Raw genomic sequence first — 26,361 nt, 5'->3', positions numbered from 1 at the left:
GAACAAAACCCGAGTCATCCTGATTAATCCGGCGCTTTGGTTTCCTACCCCAATCTGAGTACTAACATACAACTTTGGCAGACAAATTCTTTTTACTTTTTAAGAAAATTAACATTTAATAGTATAATCTCAAGAACACGTTCTACTTATTTATTTGGAAAAACAGAAGGAACCATTGTTCATCCCATGACAATCTATTCTATGAGAGAAAACAAGAGCAATCAATGTTATGACTTCAAAAAATATAACCTTTAAAAATGCTTACATTGGTGACCTTAAAAAAAATACCACTGGTTACAAACATTGTTAAAGGAAGTTCTTTCTACCTGTTTGGGTTCATCTCCTGGTGAGAGTGTATGCTGACAGAACATTTGGAAGCTCTGGCTTTTTGAGAATTAAAGGAAAGCAGCAAAATATAATTGATTTGGACACATTTTAGATAAGGGACCTGCAACAGGATGAAAAAGTCAATGAGCTCCAGAAAAATAGTTACCCACAGGTTAAGATACTGCAGAAACAGAATAAGAGCAGTGTGAAGAACCACTGTGAGGGAACAGCCAGAACAATGTACCTCGGGTGCTGCCTAACAAGTTATCAGCGATCAGAGAACGCCCAAGTTGTTTCAACCTACCTTCCATTTTTCCTCCTCTTCAGGATTTCCAATTTCCCCTCATCCCCAGCCTTCTTACCCAATCCTCCCAAAAATGATAGTCTTTGGCTCTAGCTATCAGAGACAGCTACAGCAGTACAAAGTATCCATTTGTAGTCCTCTCAAGTTTCAACCTCTATTTTTTAGGGCTCCTGAGTCTAGTATGAAAAGAGCAAACTTTCCGCCCAGCCCACCAGGAGGAAACTGTTGCAATGGCCCTCCTCACCACCAGCTCCAGGGCTTCTGTCTCCAGCCTCTTTCTATCTTGTAGACGGTAGCTCTGAGGCCGATCAGCTTTTAAGGCTCTCCCCCCATCTCTGCCATATTTGGCTCCCTCAAGCTGACTGCTTTCTTGTGTGGGGCTCAAAGAAACAGTTCCACAGCCTCAAACATTAATATTTGAAGATTTATAGATCACAGGCATGGTCATAGTGTGCAAACCTATACCCTCATTTAATTTAGGCACATACGATCAAATAATGCATTATTCTGACAGCTTCCTCTACCCACTCACCTTTGTCCAGCACCGAGGGTCACATTTATCCCAAGGAATCTAACATGCCACACCATAAAAGCTGTTGCTTTCAGTCAAAATTATTTGGAAATATGCTAGTGTTAGGCGACTGGGGCAGCAGAGGCTCACCCAGAGAGGCAGGGCAGTCTTCCAAGAGCACGCGCACATGTGGCCCTAGCAGTCACACTCCAAGGGCAGGGCACACCCGAAGGAGCCCACAGACAGCAGAGACCCCAGCAACATACTCAAGAGGAGTGACTGGGGGCAGGAAAAGCACATCACGGGGATCTCCCTTTTCAAATACTTGTGTAACATGTACACTTTGAGGGCAGAGTGGGTGGGCTTCAGCAGTAACTTCACTGTCTTTCTGCACCAGGGAGAATCAGACAGACAGAAATAGGCAGAATTCTCAAAGAGGAAAGCCCAAAGCAGAAAAGTTAAAATATACAATCCCATGAAGCTGGGTAACATGGGAAAACAGGAACTCTTTCAAAGACAGGATCCCAGGCCGGAGCACGTGTGAACCAGATTTGACAGTGAAGAGCACTTCATAAGAAAAGTCAGAAATGTGGTTTTCATAGACCATCAGGACAAGAAGTTTCTCCTGCTCTGTGCCTCTACTTTGCCATGCTCTGCCCCTCTGGGTGATGGGAGCTTTAAGAACCTAGGCAGTTCTGTTGTGCAGGCAGGCAGTCATTCTAGCCGTTGAGCCTCAGGCAGATGAGCAGGTTCTACCAGAAAGTGTTCAGGGAGGAGACTCACAGGGATGCTCACAGCCCTAGCAGAGGGGCAAGAAAAGATAAAATGTGGTTTTCTTAGCTGAAAACACTAAAACTCCACCCCCATAAGGGGCATTTATGAGTGATGGGGGGGTGGGGCCTGGACATAAGCAATTTTTCCCTGAAGCCAGCTACAGGATTATTGATGGTTACTGAAGCCAGCTACAGGATTACTGATAGTTACTAAAGCCAGCTACAGGATTACTGATGGTTACTGAATCCAGCTACAGGATTACTGATTGTTGGTGATCTGCAAGGTCAGGCAGCTGAAGAGATAGGATGCTGGAGGGTTAAAATGAGCTCATGCTCGACAGCACAGTGCTAAGCATCAGCATTCAAGTGGCGAGTCCCTCTCGGCAACCTAACAGGGCAGATGGGACCACAACCATCAGGCACACAGGAGCAAATGTGAGGGAGAGAACCAAGCATACTTCCGTAACATGAACCCATACTTTGTGGCCTGTTGGAGGGGTGGTGGAGGGAGTCCCTGCCAGCTGCAGCGCGCTCTGCAGAGGAGAAGAAACCCTCTATGGAGCACTGGTTCCGGTCAAGAACATTCTCAAAAGGGGGTGAGGTCAAGATAACTCCGTTGCTTCAGAAAAGGAAGAGTTTCCTTATATGTGTGCCTCTTCGTTCTGTGCAAACCTCTCTCCATATGGCTATGAGCAATATAAATTAACAGACCATGTGCAAACTGCAGACATTTGCAAAGTATCCTTTGTAAAAAGCTAGGTAACAGCAATGAAATGGGAGTAGCAAGGCCAGGAACTTACTCCCAGCAGGAAAATAATCTAAACCAACTTTCTGTAGGATTAAGTATGGTCCCACTCCCGTCCTCAATTAACGGTAACCTAAAAGTTCTGGGAAAGATGGACAGGGGCTCCCGAATAACTGGGCAGCAGAGTTTTCTGAGAAGATGAACACAGCAGGAAACCACAGTTGATGCCATGTGGTCGCATCCATCCCCATCAGTGTCTTCATGGACCCCATTGGGTCCAACAAGAAACTCCTCAGGGAGTAAGAAAAGTTAAGACTCAGGTCGCCTTCTTCCCACAGCCACACTGACACATGTGCCAGCAGTACATTTAGGGCATTTTTGACTGCAATCATTCAGCTTTTCATTTTTAAGGAAATCAAAATTATGACATGCCCCCCCAAAACCACCCATTAGCGTGGCTCACTGCTTGAAGGACGTGGCAAGTCAGTTTGCTTCAGAACAGAAGGCAAACGCTACAGTGTCAGGAAGAAAAGCCTCTGGGTCATCACACTACTTCCTTCTTCTGCCTCCTCCTCAGGGGCAAAATATTAGTTCTACTTACTACATTTGAAAGACTAATTTTTTACAAAATTAATAAAAATGACAATTTCCCTGTCAAGATCACATGAACACAAATAGTAAAGCAAAGTCCTTGGGGAGGGTAGATGGATGCAGAACAGGCTTCTAAGGTGCAGTCAGCCTCCTTCTTGGTGTGGATGGCTGACGCCTCTTGGAGCGCGTGCTGTTGGTTCCCCCATCCCAGGTCCTCTTGCCCCAGTACTCTTTCCTCTGTAGCTATTCTTGGGTTTAGTGTTGGGATCACAATTTGGAATTCAACAGACAGCTTCTGAAGGTGATGCGACAGAGGGAGAAGAGAGGGGAGAAGGGATGGAAAATTAGTCCTCTTCATCCTCACTGATATCATAGGCTGTAGCCTTGTGCCTGGAGAGGTTTGCCGGGGAGGAAGATGGGGAAGTCTTGCCAGAGAACGGCCATCGGAAAGAGGGGGAGGGAGAGCGTTCACGAGTAGGGCTGCTGCTGGGACTCTGCTTTGGACTGATGGCCTGCAGCATCCGGCCTTTTCCCTCTTTCAGCATATGTTTCTGAGGAGACCAAAAGGAAGAGTTAGAAGAAAGCTATGAATTCTAACCCACCATTGGAGGATCTGAGACTTAAATTATCATAAGTGCCCCTGCAATGTCAAAAGTGACCCAATAAGCCAGAGGAGGGACACAGCTATAGTTCTAAGCACTTTCCTCCCTAAAGTAGCCTACGCTATACTACTTACTTAAGGGTTCCCACTCGCTACCCAGTCACCAAATCCTTGACTTCTATGTCAAAGGAATTCTTAGAAAGCTACTTAGTCTGTAGTCTGGTTCCAGGAAAAAACAAAGGAACTAACTTAGACAAAAGGATACCTATCCCAGTTTAAGTTCTCTGAAAAGGAAATTCTATGTTCTCCCAGAATAATCTATTCTAATATCCAAAGGGAGCCCCCGTGGCACAGTGGTTAAGGGCCTGGCTGCTAACCAAAAGGTCGGCAGTTCAAATCTACCAGCCACTCCTTGGAAATCCTATGGGGCAGTTCTACTCTGTCCTGTAGGGTTGCTATGAGTCGGAATCGACTGGACAGCAACAGGTTTTTTTTTTTTTTAGTATCCAAAGACCTTCATAGTCAGATCCTTCTTGCTCACTTGCTGAATAGCGTACACCTTTATTTGGTTTGAAACTATGTTGCTGCTCCTCAAGGACGGAATTCCCACCTTACCCAGGGATCCTGCAGCGGCTGTTTGTAGTGGAGGCAGCTTTCTTTCTACTATTCTTTATTCTTTCCTTTCCTCCTACCTAAAACTACAGTGTAGAAGCAAGCTGGGTAAGGCTACTTCCTTATCTTGTCACCATATCTGGAGGCTGATACAGAGCTGGAAAAATGATTTAGGAGAATGTGCAACCTCTCTCTGTAAAGATTTTAAAGAACTTTGTGGGGAGAGCTGAAATACAGTTCTGCCCAGATATGAGGAACAGATTAGATAACTTCTTGATGTCAACGTCCTTTTCTCCTCAAAAATTCTGTGACTGTCCCCATAGCTCGGAAATGTCCTGAATTATTCATCGGGGAAAAACAAACATACCAGTGCTCCTTCTGGACCGAACATTTCCAGGAAACTTCCAATGAATTCTCGAGATTTCTCTTCCCATTTCTGAATGAGGTCAATGCTTTTTTCCTCTACCTTCTGAACAAACTCTTTTGACTTTTCCTCCACGTCTTTCACTTTCTTCTTTACTTTGTCAACTCGCTCCTGCAAGTGGTATTTCTTCTCCTAGGCAAAGAAATAACTGTCTGAGAAATAATACTCATCTTGACCTTTCCTACCAAGAAGGAAAGAAAAAAACATGGTTCAAGCACCCTGTTGACACTTGTTCCAGTCTTTAGAATCTCATTTTGTTTTAATCTATCTACACTTCTTTAGCATACTAATAGATATGAACGGCTCTGGAGGGTCATCTCATAGAAAAGTGTCACATGACTAATATTATGGGAGCCCAGGACTAAACTAAATATGCAGGGTAGGTCCAGTACAGGCGTGCAGCCAAGTGAAGTCAGTTTTCTTAAGACAAAGCAGAAGCTTGGAACATAAGCATGCCCAACATGCCCAAACCCCACTCCAGATGGAGATGTACAGGTAGCAATGAGATCACTGCATGATATTACCAAGAAGAAGCCAGCTACAATAGGTTGAAAGTGGAAGTACTGGACTTTTAAGTTACTTACTTAATTAATTTACTTATTGTACTAGATTTTTTTTCCCCTTTATCTATGATTTTAGAAGAGTTAGGGGTTATTTTGTTGGTTTTTTTTTTTTTTTTTTTTTTTGGGGGGGTGTCTTTTTCTTTGTTTTTGTTCGTTTGCTGAATGAAGATGATACTCTTTGTTCCTAAAGATAAGGGAATACAGTACGAACGTTCTGGGAAGAAAATGTTTAGTCAAATGAAAAGTATTTTCACAATTTCCAGGTCATAAAGGAGAAAAGGAGTAAGTTTAGGGCTCTTAAAAACCTGAGTCTTATGGAAAAATAAAGATTTTGTAGTAGGTGATAACAGCAGCTGGGTTTTATGTGAATAGATAAACCATATTTAAATGAAACTATTTCACTTATAGAATCATTCACAGAGCTGGGTGCAGGTGAGGGAGCGTGGTAAACTACTTATACAGAAGATATAGTCAACAGTTTATCTTTTTAAATCAACTTTACGGAGGTATACTTTATATACAAAATGCATTATGGTTTGTTTCTAAAAGGTAGTATCAATCTTTCACAAATCAAATTTAAAACTTAGGTCCACATACCCTGAGAAACTGCATGCAAAATGCTGTGTGTAACTATACACACAGGGAGAAGAGACAGATTTCATCAGATTTTCAAAAAACCATCCGATCAAAAGAGGTTAAGAACTACTGTTTTAAATGTATTTGGTATTAACGTGGCACAAGGTAAGTTACACATTGTTACTTATTTAACTGGCTGTGTGTCCTTATATCAATGTGTTGATACTAGACCAGAAGGGCAGAAACTGCCTCCGGTTTATTCTCTTTGTAAAGAGCTTAGCATAGTGTTACCTGCAAAGGGGCATTTATTGAACTTTTAGGGGTGACAATTACAACTGACTGAAAAGCAAACTCAAATCAGGTGGAGTGGGAGGCAAGCCACGTCCTGCAGGGCCAGGGAACTCTGGGATGAGAGCTGGAACTCACGTTGATAAAGCTGACATTGAGCTCCTTAGCTGTGTAGCCCCTCTGTAGATTCCGTCTCGCGTACACATCATAGTCCCGGACAATTCGGGTGATGATGTCTGACGTGGAGATACCTTCCGTCCTCTGTGTTGGAGCAAACATGCCTAACACAAGAATGCATGCACATACAGACAAACACTGTGAAATCTGCTTAGCTCGGGCAGTGGGACTAGATGAAAACTGGAAACATTACTTTCCTATCCTCAAAAAGCAGAAGTGATGTCTGCAGATACTGACATAAAGAAGGAGGACTGAATAAAAGGCTAGCGGAAAAGAAAGGAGAAGCTATAAGGTCCTAATATTAAGAGAGAGAAAAAAAAAAAAAGGACCAGGAATAGGTTTCTTAAAGTTAAAAGAAATATTAAAGTAGATGCTCTTAGACGATTGACAACTGATAGCCGTCAGTGCTATGTTCAGCTTTACTTCTTATCTGAAGTGTGACCTGAAAGAGGATGCTCAATTTCTCAGTATACAGTTTTCCTCTGTAAAGTAGTAATATGGTAGAATTTCTGTAGCTGTCCACGAGGCCCCATAAAGTGAGGAGGCACATCGACTTACCTGCTTCCTTGATGTGTTTATAAACATCATCACTCCCAGCAGAAGAATACGGGATGTCATCATGGGCTACAAAATCAATCTGAAAATAAGGAAACATCATTTAAAACCCAGGATAACTGCCATTCAGAAAAAACCAATGACTATGACCAGGCCCAGAAGAAGGACAATAAGCAGAGGTCGGGCCTCAAATAGACTTTTTTCCTCTCTACCTCCCTTTACTTTACTCCTATATTCTATGACTCGTTCACAAATCACCCAACCTGGTTACTTAAGGATCGTAAATGTGAAGTTAGCCAGTTTCCTTTTCAGCTGTTTCTCCTGGCCTAGTGGAAGAGCTACCCTCCCACTGTATGCCAGTCACCATGCTATGGTCAGTAGGGTGAGCTGATTTGCTGGTGAGCTAGTCAGTGGGCAGGCCCTAGGAAAGAAGACAGGAATCTCCCCACCCTCCTAGGCCTATAAGGACTGGTCAAATAAGGGTTTCTAAAAGTATGAGAAAGGTCACTTCCTTGTTCAACAGGTTTCTCTCAGTCCATAAGATGAGTGGGAATATAAAAATAGCAACCCAAAGCCCTTTTAGTGGAATAGATACATCCAAACTCGAAAGAATTGTAAAACCCAAAGCCACGACAGAATTTCATGTCTTAGGATCTATCATTCTGCTACTGTCAATATGCCCTGCAAGGGTGAGAAGAGGTGACTGGGCACTGGGGACAATAATCTTTCTGAGAGACCTGCTACACAATATAGCTGTTAACACCACCACACTCAACTCCCAAAAGCCACTGCGGTGTGCAGCATGTTCATCAGGACTGTGTCAGGGACTCTCAGCTAACATCTCAATTTCCCAGAGTGACTTGTCAGGGATCACAGGCAGCAAAGTAAAAATAGAACAGGGGCAAGCAAGACTCCTGGCTGAGGAGATACTGCTAACAAGGAGGAAAGGTTAGTCAGAAGTTCCTCCAACCTCATACTTCTGTCTGGGGCCTGCCTGGCTGTGTTGCTGAAAACAATCTTGCTCATCATTTTTGGTGCCACTGGCTACTAAGTGCTGGTACAGAAAAGCTAGAGAACTATAATGTTGTAGTTGGGTGTCATAGAATCCATTCCATTGTGACCCAATGTGACAGAGCGGAACTGCCCCTTAGGGTTTCCTAGGCTGTAATCTTTATGGGAGCAGATCACCAGCTCTTTCTCCTGCAGAGCCACTGAGTGGGTTCAAACTACCAACCTTTCAGTTAGCAGCCAAGCGCTTAACTGATGTGCCACCAGGGCTCCTTAGAGAATATAATAAGTCTGTTCAAATTGTAAACAGGTTTAACAAATATGCCTTAGCTTCAGGCCTATTTTAAACATTGCTTTAAAAGCCCCTTGGCTACCTTTATTCTTTCCTGCCTCATTGACCAATTCCCCTGCAACATTCTACACACTCTTATAAAGAACTGAGTGAAATGCTTGCCAGTTCCTCAAACTTGAGGCCCTCCAACCTGGCATGATTAATCCTTCTCATCTTTTATACCAAACATTTGTAGGAAACATGTGGTTTTAATGTAGGAGAATTAAAAGTAGGTAATGGGTTTTAATAATACTAACTCACTAGTAAAAAAAAAAGTGATCCCACACAACTTTGAGCCCTCACTCAAACTAAATTTAGCACAAGAAAGGTCTATGTTTATCTGTCTTATCTCCTGGAATGTGAACTTCTTGAAAGCATGGCTGGGGCTACGTATATTCCAAAGAGACTGGGCTGCTATGAGAGTTGACACAGATACAGCGGGAATAGGGGATCACACAGCTCAAGAGTTCAGTTCCTAGCCCTGCTACAATGTGACTAGCAGCAGGTTATTTGGTCTCTCTGGGCCTTGTTCGTCATCCATAAAATGGAAATAATAACTATTCCACAGGGTTGGGGTGCGGACAAATGAAATATAATGGATGTAAAAGTGCTTGTAAACCATTAAACCCCATACAAATGTCAGAGATGACTATCAGTAGTAATATCACCGTCATCTCCTCTATACGAAATCACATAGAAGGTAGAGGTGGAGTAGAGCTAGTGGAAAACTAGTCCAAGTGCCAGAAGCCTTGAGAACTGAGGCGACTCTGGAACAAGGAATGGGACAAGCACCCAGTTTCTTACCCGGTGTTCTGCCAGAAACTCAGGTGTCAGGGTCCAGGGGGCATTCCTCACCACTTCATCCACATAGCGGCAGTGCTGTACTGCGTCGTAGCGCTCATTTTCATTCATCACTGTGAAGCCTTTGAAGTTGTGTGTCAGCTCATCACTGCAGACTGAATTCACCGCATCATAAAGTGGTAAGTCAAGGTCCCCTTTGCTTAATGACTCCCCAGACACCAACCTCTCCCATCTTCCTCTTCCTAGGACTGCAACGATCCTCCCCATCTGCAAAAGAATCTTCTGGATGTAGCTCCACCTGGGTAACAATACTTTTCCTAATCCAAGATACACCTTCAGGAGCAACACTCACTAAACAGTATGTTCACACTTTGGAGAAGAAAGGGTACAACCGGGCACCAACATTTTGACTTTGAAATGAACCTGCTGTGCATTTATGTAACAATTAAATTATCCAAAGTGGTAAAACCGAAATCTAGAGCAAATGCTGTTCTTAAATAGGCAATAGGAGTCAGTGTTGCTCCCATGACTGGAGAAACTCAGCTAAAAAGCAGTGAGATAAATACTGGACAGCTCAGGCCAGTGAGGCCTAAACCAATGGCCTCTCCAGGTTGAAGGTGCTGGCACCTCATATATTTCATGCTATAGAGAGGCTATCCTGCATCATTCCCTTAAAAATGGAACCAAGGATCAACACACTCGGGTTATAAAGACAGGAGAGAAAAAGACTCCTATCAGCTTTTTCTGGACACATAGCACCTAAAGTCATCAGATGTTTTCTTACCTCCCACAATGAGGTATGTATTCGGGAAAAGGTTCTTTGCTTGCATCAAAGCTCGGGCATGACCAGAGTGAAATAAGTCAAATATTCCATCTGCATAAACTCTCACAGGCCGCTCGTCTAAATCCAAAGGAAAGATTTTATTACACAAATACATTTATTCAACACCTCAGATGTGACAAATGGAAATAGCACTGTGTGACTGTTCCATCCCTGCACGCATCTCTCTAAGATGTTCTCCGGGTATTCACTCTGACTTGGGGATGGACTGGAGCAGTAACGAATAACATCACAGACTTCCTTGGACAAAGACCCTCCTGACATCATCTCCACTAATGCCTTTTATTAGCCTGGTTGTCCCAAACTGCTCAGGTAACTGGATTTCATGAATGTTTTTTATGAAAGTTATTTTAGAACTGAATGGGGAGAACAAAACAACAGATATGCCCTGAACTTCATAATCCTCACTTTCAGTTTATGTGTAAACTTCCTGCTATAATCTGGCTGTTTGCTCTGTCATTTTCTTTTTTGAACATTTTATTATTGTTTTGGCAAAAGTTCACAGAGCAAATTAGTTTCCCATTCAACAATTTACACATAGCTTGTTTTGTGACACTGGTTACAAACCCCTGAATGTGTCAGCACTCGCCCCCCTTCCCCCCTAGGTTCCCCAGGTCCACTCACCCGGATTTCCTGCCCCTACTGAACTCTGCTTTTAGGCAAATGCTGCCCTTTAGGTCTCAAATAGTTGATTGTTCTGAGGTGCACATCCCTACGGGTGTTACTGTTCACTTTATAGGCCTGTCTAATGTATGGGTCTAATGTGATCTCTGGAAGTGATTTCAGTTACAAGTTTGAAGGGTGTCTAAGGGCCACAGTCTCAGGGGTTCCACCAGTCGCTATCAGACCAGTAAATCTAGTCTTATTTATGAGTTGGAATTTTGTGTTATATTTCTCTCCCACTCTGTCCACGACCTACTATTGTGGTCCCGGTCAGAGCAGTCCCTTGCTCTCTCATTTTCAAGATGCCTTGATTACTAATGACCAATGTTCAGCTTTGAAGATAAATCTCTCTACTATCGCACAGAGAGTAAGGGGTGATATAGAAGGATGAGATTGAAAAAGAGGGAGCATAAGTAGCTAAGTGGACCAGTTATCAATTTACTGCTTCTCAGCTCCAAATTTGCCCTTCAATACCTGCTCTGTGATAGCATTTCTCCTCTTATAGTGAGCACAATGTTAAGCTTTCACACTAGAAGGTGAAATACTAAGTATTTGAAAATCAAATATAAATATTTTAGAACTTATCATTATAACTTTTCCTTTTCCCTCCATTAGTGAGAATAAGAAAGAACTGGCTGTCAACTTATTTTTAGTGGTGGTGGCCTAAGAAAGAGAAGCCAGGAAATGATCTCTTGGGGTACAAGACTAGTTCCAAAGTCAAACACATTAAGAATGAAATTGGCATAATGGATCATCATGTTTCAAATGATATATCTGAAGAGTCCTACTAACTTATTCCTACTCTGTGAATAAAGGAAGAGCTATTTCACTGTCATAGTAGAAAATAACGTTTGCAGCAGTTACATCAATCTTGGAAGGAAGGGTTACAGCCTCATCAGAAATACCATACTTGTGGTGGGGTAAGATCCAGCTCCCTCCAATCTTGAGGGCAATGAATCAGGGAGGAAGAAATTGCTTCTCAGGAGGTTTATGGACTTCTCTTTTCAGATACCTTTATCCACAAACAAGTAGCTTTTAAACCAAGACACCATAAATTGCTGATAGAAACATAAATTAGTATAACTTCTAAGAAGGGCAATTAAGTAATATCTATCAAAAGACAAATGACAAATCCTCATACCCTTAGACTCAGCAACTCCAATTCTAGAAATTTATCTCACAGATAACTTGTAACTAGGCACAAATTATCATTGCAGCATTATCTGTAACAGCAAAAATTTGGAAACAACCTAAATTTCAATGCAAAACTAGTTAGATATATCATGATACAGCCACTAAAAGGGTGGGGAATATATAACCTATTTGCTTGGATATCCACAAGAAACTTAATACTGGTTGCTTCTAAGAGGGGTACTGGGTGGCTTTGAGACAGGGGAGAGAGGAAGATATTTCACTCTATGTATCTCCATTTATACCTGATAAATGGAGAAAAGACTGAAGTCATCAAGGATTTCGTTTTACTTGGATCCACAATCAACACCCATGGAAGCAGCAGTCCAAGAAATCAAACGACACGTTGCATTGGGCAAATCTGCTGCAAAAGACCTCTTTAAAGTGTTAAAAAGCAAAGACGTCACTTTAAGGACTAAGGTGCACCTGACCCAAGCCATGCTGTTTTCAATCGCCTCATATGCTTGTGAAAGCCAGACAACGAATAAGGAAGACCGAAGAAGAATTGATGCCTTTGAGCTGCGGTGGTGGTGAAGAATACTTAATATACCACGGACTGCCAAAAGAATCAACAAATCTGTCTTGGAAGAGGTACATCCAGAATGCTCCTTGGAAGCAAGGATAATGAGACTTTGTCTCACATACTTTGGACATGAAGGGACCAGTCCCTGGAGGATATCATGCTTGGTAAAGTAGAAGGTCAGCAAAAAAGAGGAAGACCCTCAATGAGATGAACTGACACAGTGGCTACAACAATGGGCTCAAGCATAACAACATCATGAGGATGGTGCAGGACCGGGCAGTGTTTCGTTCTGTTGTATGTAGGGTCGCTATGAGTCGGAACCGACTCGACAGCACCTAACAGCAGCAACTTACATTTTTTTATACTTTTTGAATATTCAACCATGGGAATGCCTTAATTTTATAATTCAAGAATTAAAATTAAAAATAAGATACACCAATACAATGAAAAACTGAGAAACATTGTAATGGATTTAAGAGTAAGAAAGGATTTCAGTCTGAACTTGCCAACCAACTCCCTGCCTGTGTGTCCATAACCTCTTCAAGCCTGTCTCCTCATCTATAAAACAAAACAAAATCTGAGTAGTATAATCCTCTTATAGATCCTAGAAATCATGACTATAAAGTTACTAACATACTTCCATTTTTCCTAGACAAGTCCAGGGGCTATGATCTCACTTTACTTGATTCTAAAAGACAAAGGATAGAACATAAAAATTAACAATATTTTGTTGTTGTTCTCTTGCTATTAGACAGTGTACAGCCAGGGCAAAGTAAAGTGAGGGGGATTTAGCTCAGTAAACACATTCTTGGATGGTGGCAATAGCACAGAATGCCGTTGACTGAGTGTCTGTCTGCCAGCGTAGTTAATTATCCCTGTTAGGCCAAGTATGTCACTGCACCCTTTCTGACCAACCCCAGATGCGTCTCTTCAGTGTTTCCTCAGCCTCCCCAACCCTTTAACCCAACATCTTAATTCCCTATCACTTAACCCTAAATCTTTGGATAAGTAACCAAATGTCCTCCTTTAGGTAGAAGAGATCTGGGTTTCAATTCATTGTCTCTTTTGGTATATTTTCCCAAATACCTGTCACCGAAACATTTTATCCCTAACAGATTTCCACTGCCCTCCAGTTTCCCTTTTTCTTCCTTTCTCATAGTGAAGCATATTGCCCCTCTCCCCTCCTCACCCCGTATTTTGCAAAGCTGATCCCATCTGTCAAGTCACACTTGTTTTTTTCCTGCGTAGAGTTTTCTCCCAGATTATACAAACTTCCCTCTTTAACTCCCTTAACCTTCTTAGTGAAAACCCGAAGGGAATGTCCTCTCCTACCAGTTGTTGTTATCAGCTGCCGCCAAGTCAATTCTGACCCATGGCAACCCCATGTATGCACCGCAGAACTGCTCCATAGGGTTTTCAAGGTTGTGATCTTCTGGAAGCAGATCACCAGGGCTGTCTTCTGACGTGCCTCTGGGTGGGTTCAAGCCACCAGCTTTTCGGCTAGTAGTCAAGTGCTTAACCATTTGCAGTGCCCAGGAACTCCTATCAATTACTGGTTAAAAATCCACTAACTATGAAATGTATAGATTATTTATTGGCTTAGTCGTTGTCCTGCATTGGCATGAAGGCAGTCAGCTATTTAGTATTTAATATAAAACAGAACAGAGAGAATGAGATGTAGGGGAAAAACCAGGTATCAAATTAGACAAGCAAACTTGAGCAACTACTTTGCAACTCTGTTCCACTGGAAACGCAATCATTTTGCCAATGGCCTTCTGTTGTTTATAACTAATGTCTCTAAAGAGTGGCACCACTCCAGGGTGAAAAGAGCACAGGGCTGGAAAGACCTAGGGTTTAGCTCCAAACGTATCGCTAATTATCTGTTTTACTGTATGGGAGCCTTCACTTCTCAGATCCTATGGACCTTAATCTCCTCACGTATATAACGAAGAGACTATAAAGTAGATAATCTCAAAGGTTACATAAACTTGTAAAATTCTATTATTCTAAAATTAATTTTTTTTTAGAATTACTAATTAGTGCTTGTTAGTTATAAGCTTCAGAACTTGGAAACAGTACACATATTTTCAACTTCTATGTACCATAAAGATCAGCAGTTCAAATTCACCAGCCGCTGCTTAGAAACCGTATGGGGCAGTTCTCCTCTGTCCTACAGGGTCACTATGAGTCAGAATTGACTCGACGGCAACAAGTTTGGTTTTTGGTTAATGTACCAAAAAAAGTCTGAGGATAAATTAGCAATAAGCTGGGTAATAGAACTAATTTGATCATATACCTGAGTGAGGTACTGAATTCTAAATGTGTGTCATTAGAGAGTACATAAAAAGTTCTTGTCTTCAACAGGCTCTACTATCACATGTCTGAATGTGACTCTTGAACTGTCTGTTGGCATTTTGAAACTTGATCTGCCACCATTATACCCTGTTACATACAGCCTCTGTGTTTCCAGACCTATCCTTGTCATCATTTTATCCTACCCTATTAGCCTGCCTGTTACTCAAGTAAGGAGAGCCAAACACAAAAATCACATCATGAGTAGAAGGGTTGTGATCAACACATGCGATTCTAAGGACAGCATTCTAACCTCTCTTTTTGAGGACCCCAAAACCATAATCCATATAGCCAAGCGGACTTGGGATCCCTAGCCCGATACTGTCCAGCATTCATTTCTATTTACATTTCACTAGTCCTCAGTTACAACAGAGAGCAAACATACTAACACAATCAAGAGGTAGCCACAGATATTCCCTCTGCACTGAAAACGTACCAATTTTTAGCTATAACTGCCTCTTATTCCCCGGTGCTTGTCTGAGTCAAAACTCAGCCCTACATTTACAGAGTAGAGGGAACACTTACCATAGTAATTAGAAGAATTGAAAAAGGATTGGAAAAAAAAGGAAGAACTGGAGAACTTACAGAGAAGTAAGGCAGCTGCCCCATAGGATTTTGTTATCATAACAAATACTCATGGACGTTTCCTTTTATATTTTTTAACCACTGCCATCAAGTTGATTCCGATGCATAGCAACCCTAGACGACAGAGTAGAACGGCCCCATAGGGTTTCCAGGGCTGTAAATCTTTACAAAAGCAGACTGCCACATCTTTCTCCTGAGGAGCAGCTGGCGGGTTCAAACCTCCAGCTTTCTGGCTCGTAGCTGAGCGCTTTAACCACTGCACCACCGGGGCTCGTTTCTATTTATAATGATCCCTAAAACCAATTTCCCAAGATTGGGAGGGCATTATTATACTAATAATTTATGTTGGTTAAAAAATTGCTAACTAATGATATAAACTAAGTATACAAATAAGAGTATGGGCTTTGAAAATAATAAAGCGAGTCTTAAAAAAAGACAGGAAATTATAAAATCAATAAAGATAAAATTAAGTGATGAGTATCTCCTAACTTGGGATATATCTGTCCTCTACCAATCAGGCACATCATAGCTAGATGTGAGATTGTGGAAACAATTTTGAAGGCTATTAAAAATGCAATAGAATGACATATATTTGGACCTTTGTAAAATGGACAAGATTATAACCCAGCTCAGTTTAATATCTTGTCTCTGCTCTACTATATCTCACAGCTACGACAACAGCCCAGGAAGCAAGTATGTAATAATAAAAAGAAAAGAAAAACATATGGAGTAGAGTTATCGCCCAAATAGCAAGGTAGAGGGGAGCAGAACCCTCCCCAACTTGCTCTGACAGATAAAATGAGGGAAGAATATGGACAGTAGGCATATATTTGGTAAATAAATACAATTGAATGCTAAAAATAATAGTAAAACAATAGGCATTGACTTACAAGGAGTTCCTCTGCTGGCTTCTTCCATAGTTACCCTGACATAGGGCTTACTGAAGTCAACTTCAATTTCATCAGAAAAAGGAGCTGGCTCCCGTAAGCCCTTAACAAGAGGAAAGAAAAGGAAAACAAAGTTAAATTCAATGGCGTACACTAAATACTCAACATATGGCAAGTTTAAAGAACAACCAATTATTCAATATGCTGGGATTAAAACGCCCATAAAACTTTATAACATAAAGAAGTATTTCAAAATGATAAATGAAAGTTATAACCTTTTATAAAATGGGTAAATCATGGCATGAAAGATAAATACCTTGCTGGTGATTTCAGGGTAAGAGTGAGGGATCTGGCTGGGAGCCTAAGCATAGTCTGACCTAATTGGTCCAAAATTACAGCTTCTCTGCAGCACGGCAGAAGACCCAGCCCTGTACCACGTGAAGAAACTGCCACAGTTCATAAGTGCATTCCCATACTGCTTCAACTAGGGGACTGGGAAGGCAAACAGCTCCTGTGTGGTTTATTAAGTACAATTAACACTGTGCAATGTTTTACATCATAAATATATTCTAATGCTCATAACAGCACTGTGAGGCAAGTAGTACTGCAGTATCCTCAATTTAAAGATGAGGAAAATGAGGCTTAGAAAGTTATGTGAATTGTACACAATTACTAAGAGACAAAGCTGAAATAAGAATGGAGGTATGCTATTCCCTCTATACGTGGCCTCGATTAAGAGTTTTTGTTAAATTTGTTCCTAAGTATTTTATTCTATTTGATGCTATTGTGAATGGAACTGTTTTCTTAATTTTGCTTGGACTGTTCATTGCTAATAATACAGAAATGCAACTGATTTGTGTGTGTGCGTGTAACTGCAATTGATTTTTCTATATCAATCTTATGTCCTGTGACTTTACTAAACCTGATTATTAGTTCTAATAGTTTATTTTTTGTAGATTCCTTAGGATTTCCTACATGAGATCATACTGTCTATGAATAAAGACATTTTTTATTTCTTCCTTTCCAATCTGGATGCTTTTGGTTTCCCTTCCCCACCCCGACTCCTACATACCCTCCCACCTTGTTGCACTGGCTAGAATCTTTAATACCACGAAAGTGGCAAGGGCAGACATCCTTGCCTTGTTTCCAACCTTAGGACAGAAGCATTTAATCTTTCACCACTAAATATGATGTTAGTCGTAGATTTTTTGTAGATGCCATTTAACAGGCTGAGGAATCTCCCTTCTTTTTCTAGGAATTTTTCCATTTCATCTAAATTGTCAAATATGTTGGTATTAAGGTTTTAATGGATTGAATTATGTCCCCAAAAAAGATACGTTGAAGTCCTAACCCCTGTACCTGTGAATGTGACCTTGAATGGAAATAGGTTCTTTCTTTGAAGGTGTTACCAATGAACAAGGCTGACAAGGTCATATGGGAATAGAATGGATCCTAATCCCTTCTGAGTGGTGTCTTGTAAAAGATGTGAATACAGGGCACACAGGGAAGATGCCATGTGCAGACACATCTACAAGCCAAGCAACCTCCAGAGACACATGAGACTACCAGAAACTGGAAGAGACAAGGAAGCAAGCAGAGAGAGCATGGCCCTGCCAATGCCCTGAATTTGGACTCCTAAAGAACAGAAATTTCTGTTCTTGAAAGCCACCACTTTGTGTTATTTTGTTATAGCAGCCCTAGGAAACTAAGCAAGACTTGTTCATAATATTCTCTTATAATCCTTTCAATTTCTGTAGAGTCTATAGTGATGTTCACTTAAAATTTTAAATTCTAAACAGTTCACATCATGATACGGCTGAATCCAGAGACTGGGAAGATAAAACTGTGTTTTCATTTTATTTTGTTTTGTTTTTCAGTTAAGATTATATTTTTAAAAATTAGGCCTTAAAATTAAAACATTTGTTAAAAAAAATCACTTACATAAGTTTAGTTTAAGATATACTAAAGCTATAAAATAAGCAAAAACAAACATTTTTAGGATATATAGAAAATTATTCTTTAGAACACTTTTAAAAAGAAATAACAATAGGCCATGAACCCAAATGTGCAATTGTGTGAAGTTATTAGAGATTTCCTTAGAAATTACAGAAAACTGTTCACACATTAGAAGTTAGTACTCAAAGAGACATTTGACAGTAATTTTGTGTTTCTAAAAATACATGCTTATTCACAAAATAATACATATTCTATGATTCCATCTATATGAAGGTCAAAAACAGGCAAAACTATGATGATAGAAGTCAGAGGACAAAGAAGAAATTTGGGGAAGAATATACTGACTAGGAGAGGGTGTAAGGAAGCCTTCTGGGTACTGGGGGCTACATGGATGTACACATATGTAAACATGTATGGAGTTGCAAACTTAATGTTTGTGCATTTTACTATATGTAAGTTATACCTCAAGAAACAAATGGGATTTGGCCAAAAAAATGAAGTACTGATACATGCTACAACATGGATAAACTTTGAAAACATTATGCTTAGTAAAAGAAGCCAGACACAAAAGACCACATATTTTATGATTTCATTTATATTAAATGTCCAGAATAGGCAAATCCATATACAGAGAAAGTAGATTAGTGGTTGCCTTGGGCTGGGAAGTTTGGGGGTGGGGAGGAAATAAGGAGTAGGAGTGATGAAAATATTGTGGTACCTTTAACAGAAATTGTTGTTGTTCTTAGCTGCTGTCGAGCAAATTCCAACTTATGGTGACCCTATATGTGCAGAATAGAACTGCTCCATAGGCTTTTCAAGGCTATGACCTTACGGAAGCAGATCACCAGGCCTGTCTTCCAAGGGACCTCTGGTGGATCTGAACTGCCGACCTTGACCTTTCGGCTAGTAGTTGCCCTTAACCATTTGCACCACCCAGCCACCTTAACGGGAATAGAGAAGTAAAAAAAAAAAAAAAAAAAGGAGTTGATTCATAGATAACTAAGTTGAGTTTGAGACAGTATAAGGACATTGAAGAAATGTTAAAAAAAAAAAAATGGTGACATTATACTTATAAAGGTCAGTGTTAAAAATGACAAAAAAAATTTTAAGAGATAATACATAAAAAACAAACAGCTGGAATCAACTCATAGGATTGGTGTTCTTGGTTTGAAGACTTAGGGTCATGGTCTAATGGGACAATTCAGTCAACTGGCATAACAGAGTTCATAAAGTTTATATTCTACATCCGAATCTGTGAGTAGTGTCTGGGGTCTTATAAATTTTCAAGTGGCCATGTAAGACACAATTACTGGTCTCTATTCATCTGGAGCAAAAAACAAAGAAGCAAACCTGAGACTCAGAGAAGGAACTGGACCACAGGACCAACTGTCTCCATGAACCACGGCCTCCTCTACCGAGACCAGAAGACCTACATGGTGGCCGGCTACCACTAGTGAACGTTCTGATCTGGGTCACAATAGATGGATCCTGATAGAAAGGGAGAAAAATGTGCAACAGATCTTCAAATTCTCAAAGAACCCAGACTTACTGGAACCACTGAGACTGAAAGAATTCCCTGGACTGTTGCCCTCGGATACTCTTTAAACCCTAAAGCAAAACTATCCCCTGTAGTCACTTATTAACTAAGTACCAGGTTAGCTCAAAAAGTAAAGAATGTCACCCTTGAGTACTGCATGCTTCTAATAAATTATGTATATGAGACCAAATGGACTATAGTCACTCTACAGCATGGATGAGAAGGTTGGGAGACAGTAAGATTAAGTTAATGGGAATGGAACAACTAGAACAGAAATAATGAGAAGGCTAACACAATGTGAAGAATGTAACCAATGTCACTGAACATTCTGTGTTGAAATTGTTTAATGGGAACCTGTTCTGCTGTGTATAATTATACCCAAAATACAATATAATATTTTTAAAAAACAAAAACAAAGGACTGAGAAAAAAATTCTGTGTAGAGTTCACATTGGAGGGTTGGTGGAGCCATAAGGTTTCAGAGAGCTTAAGGAGAACTCTGATAAGGGTGTGTCACAGAGATCAAGGAATAACTTCAAAGAAGATTATCAAAATCGTTAAATGTTCCAAGGAGATCAAGAAAATAAGAACTGAGAAAAGTCTTTGAATGTGGAAATTCACCAGTGCTGTTAAGGAAATTGGAAGTGAAGGAAACAGATGAGCAATAATCCCTCATTAGAGATGTTTGGCAATAGAGTGAATGAGAAAAACAGAAATGTAGCTAGAAGGGATAGAAAGATCAGTGGCAGCTTTTTTTTTTTTTTTTTTAAATTGAGGAGATCCGTACATGTCCAAGACAGGAAAAAGAGCCAAAGAAACTGAAAATACCAGAGAAGGAAAAATCAGAAAACTGAGGAGCAAAAGTCTAGGGGAATAGTAGGCAACAGCCTCAAGGAGAGTAAGGAGAAGGTGTTAGCCCTAGAAAGGAGAAGGATCACATTTTTCTGAAAGCAGAAAAAAGGAAAGATTATAAAAAGGAGGATGTTGGGTGAAAAGGAGGGAAAGTATAGAAACATTATCTGCTGCCCTCAGTTTTCTCAGTACAGTAAAGAAGGAAGTATGTTCTGCTGTGTATGTTCTCAACAACAAAAATAAAATAAATTATTAAAAAAGAAGTGAAGTTACCTGTGAAGAATGGGGGGGTTGGAATGAGAATGAAAGCTCATTCCAGGAAAGTAGAAAATATTTGGAATAGCTGTTGTGGGAAATGTATTAGAGCATCTGCAAATGGTTAATGCAACTATTAAGCACTATATTCAGCCAAGATCAAACTAGAAACTTCAGTCTTTAAAAGGACAACAGGCCTGGGAAGAGAAACAAAGTACTAACAGAAACTGCAAGAGATCTAGCATTAGGCCCTGGTGAACGGAAGGGAAGCAGAAGAGGGGAGTAAAGAATTAAGAAGACAATGGGTTGACATGTCGTGGGGTTGTTAACCAATATCATAAAGCAATATGGGTACTGACTGTTTAATGAGAAACTATTTACTCTGTAAACCTTCACCTAAAGTACAATAAAAAAAAAATTAAAAAAGATGACAACGGGATCTCAGATGTTCTAAAGTCAGTTAAAAGTGGCTAAACATGGCATAGAAACGGGTCAGCAAACTGTTCTGTAAAAGGCTGTTGTTGTTGTTAGTTGCCTTCAAGCTGATTCTGACTCATGGTGACCCCATGTGTGCAGAGTAGAACAGCTCAACAGGGTTCTCAAGGCTGTGACCTTTCGGAGGCAGATCACCAGGGCTGTCTTCTGAGGAGCCTCTGGATGGGCCTAAACTGCCAACTTTTCAGCTAATAGTCCAGAGCTTAACTGTTTGGGCCATCCAGGGCTAGACAGTAAATATTTTAGGCTTAACAGGCCATACGGTCTCTTATAATGACTCAACTCTACCATTGTATGGTGAAAGTAGCCACAGACAATATACAAATAAACAAGCACGGCTACATTAGCCTATTTTAATCATTAATAAAATATTCTTATATTTCCTCTTTATCAATGAGTCTATAATTATCATCAAGAGTTGATTTTTGTTTCTTATCACAAAGTATATACTATTTGCAAAAGCTTTAGAAAATACAATTAAGGGAAAAAAACAAAAATCATTTGTAATCCCATTAATGCAAAATAATTACATTTTAAACATATGGACTATATCTTTCTAGACTTTTTTTCTCTCAGACTCACTTCCTATGGAAATAAAGATAGGTCTTTTTCCCAAAAGGGATTACACTGCTTTGTAACCTTCTTTTTCACAGTATATAGTGTATCAGGATATATATAGTATATATCCATCCATACCATCATTTTGTTGTTGTTGTTTGGTGCTGTTGAGTCGATTCCGATTCATAGTGACCCTATGCACAACAGAATGAAACACTGCCCAGTCCTGCACCATTCTCACAACTGTTGTTATGTTTGAGCCCATCGTTGTAGCCTCTGTGTCAATCCATCTCCTTGAGGGTCTTCCTCTTTTTCACTGACCCTCTACTTTCCCAAGCATGATGTCCTTCTCCAGGGACTGGTCCCTCCTGATAATGTCCAAAGTATGTGAGATGAAGTCTTGCCATCCTTGCTTCCAAGGAGTACTCTGGCTGTACTTCTTCCAAGACAGACTTGTTCATTTCTCTGGCAGTCCATGGTATATTCAGTATTCTTCACCAACACCGTAATTCAAAGGCATCAATTCTTCTTCGGTATTCCTCTTTCATTGTCCAGCTTTTGCATGCATATGACACGACTGAGAATACCATGGCTTGGGTCAGATGCACTGTCATGGATTGAATTGTGTCCCCCCTCCAAAAAAAAAAATACCTGTCAACTTTGTTAGGTCATGATTCCCAGTATTGTGTGATTGTCCACCATTTTGTCATCTGATGTGATTTTCCTATGTTTTGTAAATCCTGTCTCTTTGATGTTAATGAGATGGAATTAGCGGCAGTTATGTAGACTCAATCTACAAGATTAATCTACAGTTTAAACCAATCTCTTTTGAGATATAAAAAAGAGAAGCGAACAGAGAGTTGGGGGACCTTATACCACCAAGAAAGCAGAGCCAGGAACATGCATCCTTTGGACTCAGGGTTCCTGCACTGAAAAGCTCCTCGACCAGGGAAAATTGATGACAAGGACCTTCCCCCAGAGCCCACAAAGAGAGAAAGCCTTCCCCTGGAACTTGCACCCTGAATTCAGACTTCTAGCCTTCTAGACTGTGAGAGAATAAATTTATCTTTGTTAAATCCATCCACTTGTGGTATTTCTGTTATAGCAGCACTAGATAACTAAGACAGGTACCTTAGTCCTCAAAGTGACATCTTTGCTTTTGAACACTTTCAGGAGGTCTTTTGCAGCAGATTTGCCCATGCAATACATCATTTGATTTTTTAACTGCTGCTTCCATGGACGTTGACTGTGGATCCAAGTAAAATGAAATCTTCACGACTTCAGTATTTTCTCTGTTTATCATGATGTTGCTTATTGGTCCAGTTGTAAGGATTTTTGTTTTCTTTATGTTGAGGTATAATCCATACTAAGGCTTTAGTCTTTGATCTTCATCAGTACATACTTTGAGTTCTCTTCACTTGCAGCAAGCAAGGTTGTGTCATCTGCATATCTCAGGTTGTTAATGAGTCTTCCTCCAATCCTGATGCCAAGTTCTTCATATAGTGCAGCTTCTAGGATTATTTGCTTAGCATACATATTGAATAAGTATGGTGAAAGGGTACAACCCTGATGCACACTCTTCCTGATTTCAGACCACACAGTATCCCCTTATTCTGTTCAAATGACTGCCTCTTGGTCTATGTTCAGGTTCTGCGTAAGCACAATTAAGTGTTCTGGAATTCCCATTCTTTGCAATGTTATCCATAATATGTTACGGTCCACACAGTCAAATGCCTCTGCATAGTCAACAGAACACAGGTAAACATCTTTCTGGTATTCTCTGCCTTCAGTCAAGATCCATCTGACATCAGCAATGATGTCCCTCGTTCCATGTCCTCTTCTGAATCTGGCTTGAATTTCTGACAGTTCCTTGTCCATGTACTACCCTCATTTTAAATGGCTTTATGTTTGCATATACTAAAATTAATATAACTAGTTCTCAATTATTGGGCAATTAAGTTGTTTCCAGTTTTCTAATATTAAAATAATGTGTCCACAAATACCCTAATTCTATGCACTTGTCCTATTCTCGTAGGATAAAAAGCCAGAAGTGGAAATGTTGAGTCTACAGAAAGGTACATTTTTATAACTCTTAATCAATGCTGCTCCCCAGCAAGGTTACAGTATACATAGGTTTTTTTTTTAATTTTTAAATACTTCAAGCATGCATCAAAACATAGAGAATAGTATAATGACAAGCAAGTACTTAACCGTCAATTTGCCACACCTTAACACTGTTGATACATAGGGTTTTTGGAAGGAATATAATTCACATAACAAAATTAATTATTTTAAAGTGTACAATTTCATGGTTTTTAGTATATTCACAAGGTTGTTCAACCAGCACCACTATCCAATTTCAGAACATTTTCATTACCCTCAAAAAGAAACCCCATACCCATTAAAAAGTCATTCCCCATTTTCCCCTCCTCCCACCTGCCCCAGTGGGTTGTAACTTCTTCTGTGCTGTCCAATACTGCAGCCACTAAACACGTGTCTATTTAAATTTTAAGTAATAAGTAGAAACAACCCAATGTCCATCAATGGATAAAGAGATAAAGAAAATGCAGTGTAATCCAGACAACGGAATATTATTCAGCCATAAAAAGGAATGAAGTATTGATACAGGCTACAACATGGATGAACCTTGAAAATATTATGCTGAGTCAAAGAAGCCAGACACAAAAGGCCACATATTGTATGATTCCGCTTACATGAAATGTCCAGAATAGGCAAATCTACAGAGACAGAAAGTAAACTAGTGGTTGCCAAAGTGTGGAGGGGAGGGGAGAATGGGGAATGACTGTTTAATGGTACAGGGTTTCTTCTTGGGGTAATGAAAACGTTCTGAAATTAGATAGTGGTGAGGGTTGAACAACACTGTGAATAAACTATGTATCACTGAATTGTACATCTTAAAATGATTAAAATGGTGAATTTCATGTTATGTGAATTTTATCACAATTAAAAAACACACACACAGAGTATCCTATCCTTCATAACTGTTTCTTCTATCTTCCTCACATACTGTTTATGTTCCAAGGCAGAAGGCCGATGCAGCTGTCCTTTCTGGCTAGGGTTTGTGCTGAATCGATTCCTCCTAAGTACAGAGAAAGAAACCTAAGGTTCTGCAGCTACAACAGATCAGTAAAATCTTTATTTCCCTAGGGTTGCCTCTAGTTAGAACGGGTAGTATTTTTTAAAACAACCTTTTATTCTCTTCTTAGAAACTGAGGTTCCTACCTATGTTCTCCTAAAACACACCTTCTTAATTTAACCACAAGGAAATCCTACAGTATTGCTTTCAAGACTTTTGAACATCTGGCAGTGAAGTATAAATGAAAGGGTTTAACAAATCCCAGCTCTATCACTTAATAGCTGTGAAATTATAGAAAGCTTCTAAAGCTTTTGTTTTCATCTTCTAGAAAATGCAAGATAATAGTATTTACTCCACAAGGTTACCATGGGGATTAAGTAAAATAGCATATGCAAAGTAACTAGCACAATGTTTCACATATAGTAAGCACTCAACAAGTTAAGTTCATCATCAACAACATTCTCTCATCTCCTCTTCCATTCTATGGAACAAAGGGTTTATTATGCTAACAAAATTAACTAATTTTTACTTATCTAAGAAGTTAGCTTCTGAACACCATATAACATTTATAAATCTATGCATCTAAAATTATAACGACAATCATGATCCCCCAAATTATGAATTATCTTCTAAACGCAATGTTGTTTGTATAACAGTTTTTTCCTGATTACTTTCAGATACATTAACTCATTAATCCTCCAAATTCCAGTGAAATAGAAGAGATTAGTGTCCTTACTAATAAAAAAAAAATGGAGACAACTCAAATAAAATGAGACTAGATCTCAATACTGGCTTCCCACTATTCTTTCTACTCTCCAAGGATTCTTAAACATTTTTCAGGAAAAAGTTCCAGAATGCCACAGAGAAACATTTCTCTTTCACTCAAACATTCTGTGCAAATGGTAACAGGTCCTCCTAGGATCCAAAATTATTCCAATATTGCCAGGGGAAAGGTCTACAGAGTCAAGGGAAATACCATGTGGTGTGAGAAAGAATAAGAAACAGAGCAGAGAGATTCCACTCCCTGAGAATCTAGGAAGGAAGGGAGGGACAGAAGGAGAGAGAGAGAGAGAAATGAAAAGTAACAATTCTCTCTGACTTCCTCTTACTGCTATTTCAATGTATGTAAATAATGAGTTCATTTATGGAACCACTATTTGGATGTCTCATTGGCCTTCTACTAAACTGAACCTATATTAAATTAAACTCATTGTCTTACTCCTAAACCTATCTTCCTTCTGTATTTCTTATCTGAGTAAAAACCATCCCATCTTATACAATCTACCTAAGACTGAAACCTACGAGTCACCTTTATGCCTCTCACCCTCTACATCCTAGTAATCTCCAAGACCTATTTTACTTCCTAAAGCATTTTAAAACTAT

At 40.0% G+C, this 26,361-nt stretch overlaps 1 protein-coding gene across 2 annotated transcripts in view; it reads right to left on the bottom strand.

Annotated features, from left to right (window-relative positions):
- Nucleotides 1–89: 89 nt before the first annotated feature.
- PCYT1A (phosphate cytidylyltransferase 1A, choline) overlaps nucleotides 90–26,361 on the bottom strand; it is a 56,650-nt gene continuing 30,378 nt past the window's right edge. For both annotated transcript variants that reach the window (XM_023728761.1, XM_004373595.2), the window contains 7 exons: nucleotides 16,233–16,332; nucleotides 9,972–10,088; nucleotides 9,191–9,342; nucleotides 7,051–7,129; nucleotides 6,454–6,596; nucleotides 4,832–5,020; nucleotides 90–3,802 (listed from right to left, as the gene is read on the bottom strand). In XM_023728761.1, coding sequence (XP_023584529.1) covers nucleotides 3,596–3,802; nucleotides 4,832–5,020; nucleotides 6,454–6,596; nucleotides 7,051–7,129; nucleotides 9,191–9,342; nucleotides 9,972–10,088; nucleotides 16,233–16,332 — 987 coding nt within the window. In that variant the 3' untranslated portion in view covers nucleotides 90–3,595. The remainder of the gene's footprint in view (nucleotides 3,803–4,831; nucleotides 5,021–6,453; nucleotides 6,597–7,050; nucleotides 7,130–9,190; nucleotides 9,343–9,971; nucleotides 10,089–16,232; nucleotides 16,333–26,361) is intronic.

The sequence above is a fragment of the Trichechus manatus genome, unplaced genomic scaffold (genome assembly GCF_000243295.1).
Source record: "Trichechus manatus latirostris isolate Lorelei unplaced genomic scaffold, TriManLat1.0 scaffold00026, whole genome shotgun sequence".
Lineage (NCBI taxonomy): Eukaryota > Metazoa > Chordata > Mammalia > Sirenia > Trichechidae > Trichechus > Trichechus manatus.
Note: the sequence above shows the minus strand (reverse complement) of the source record. Positions and strands in the feature narration are given on the sequence as shown.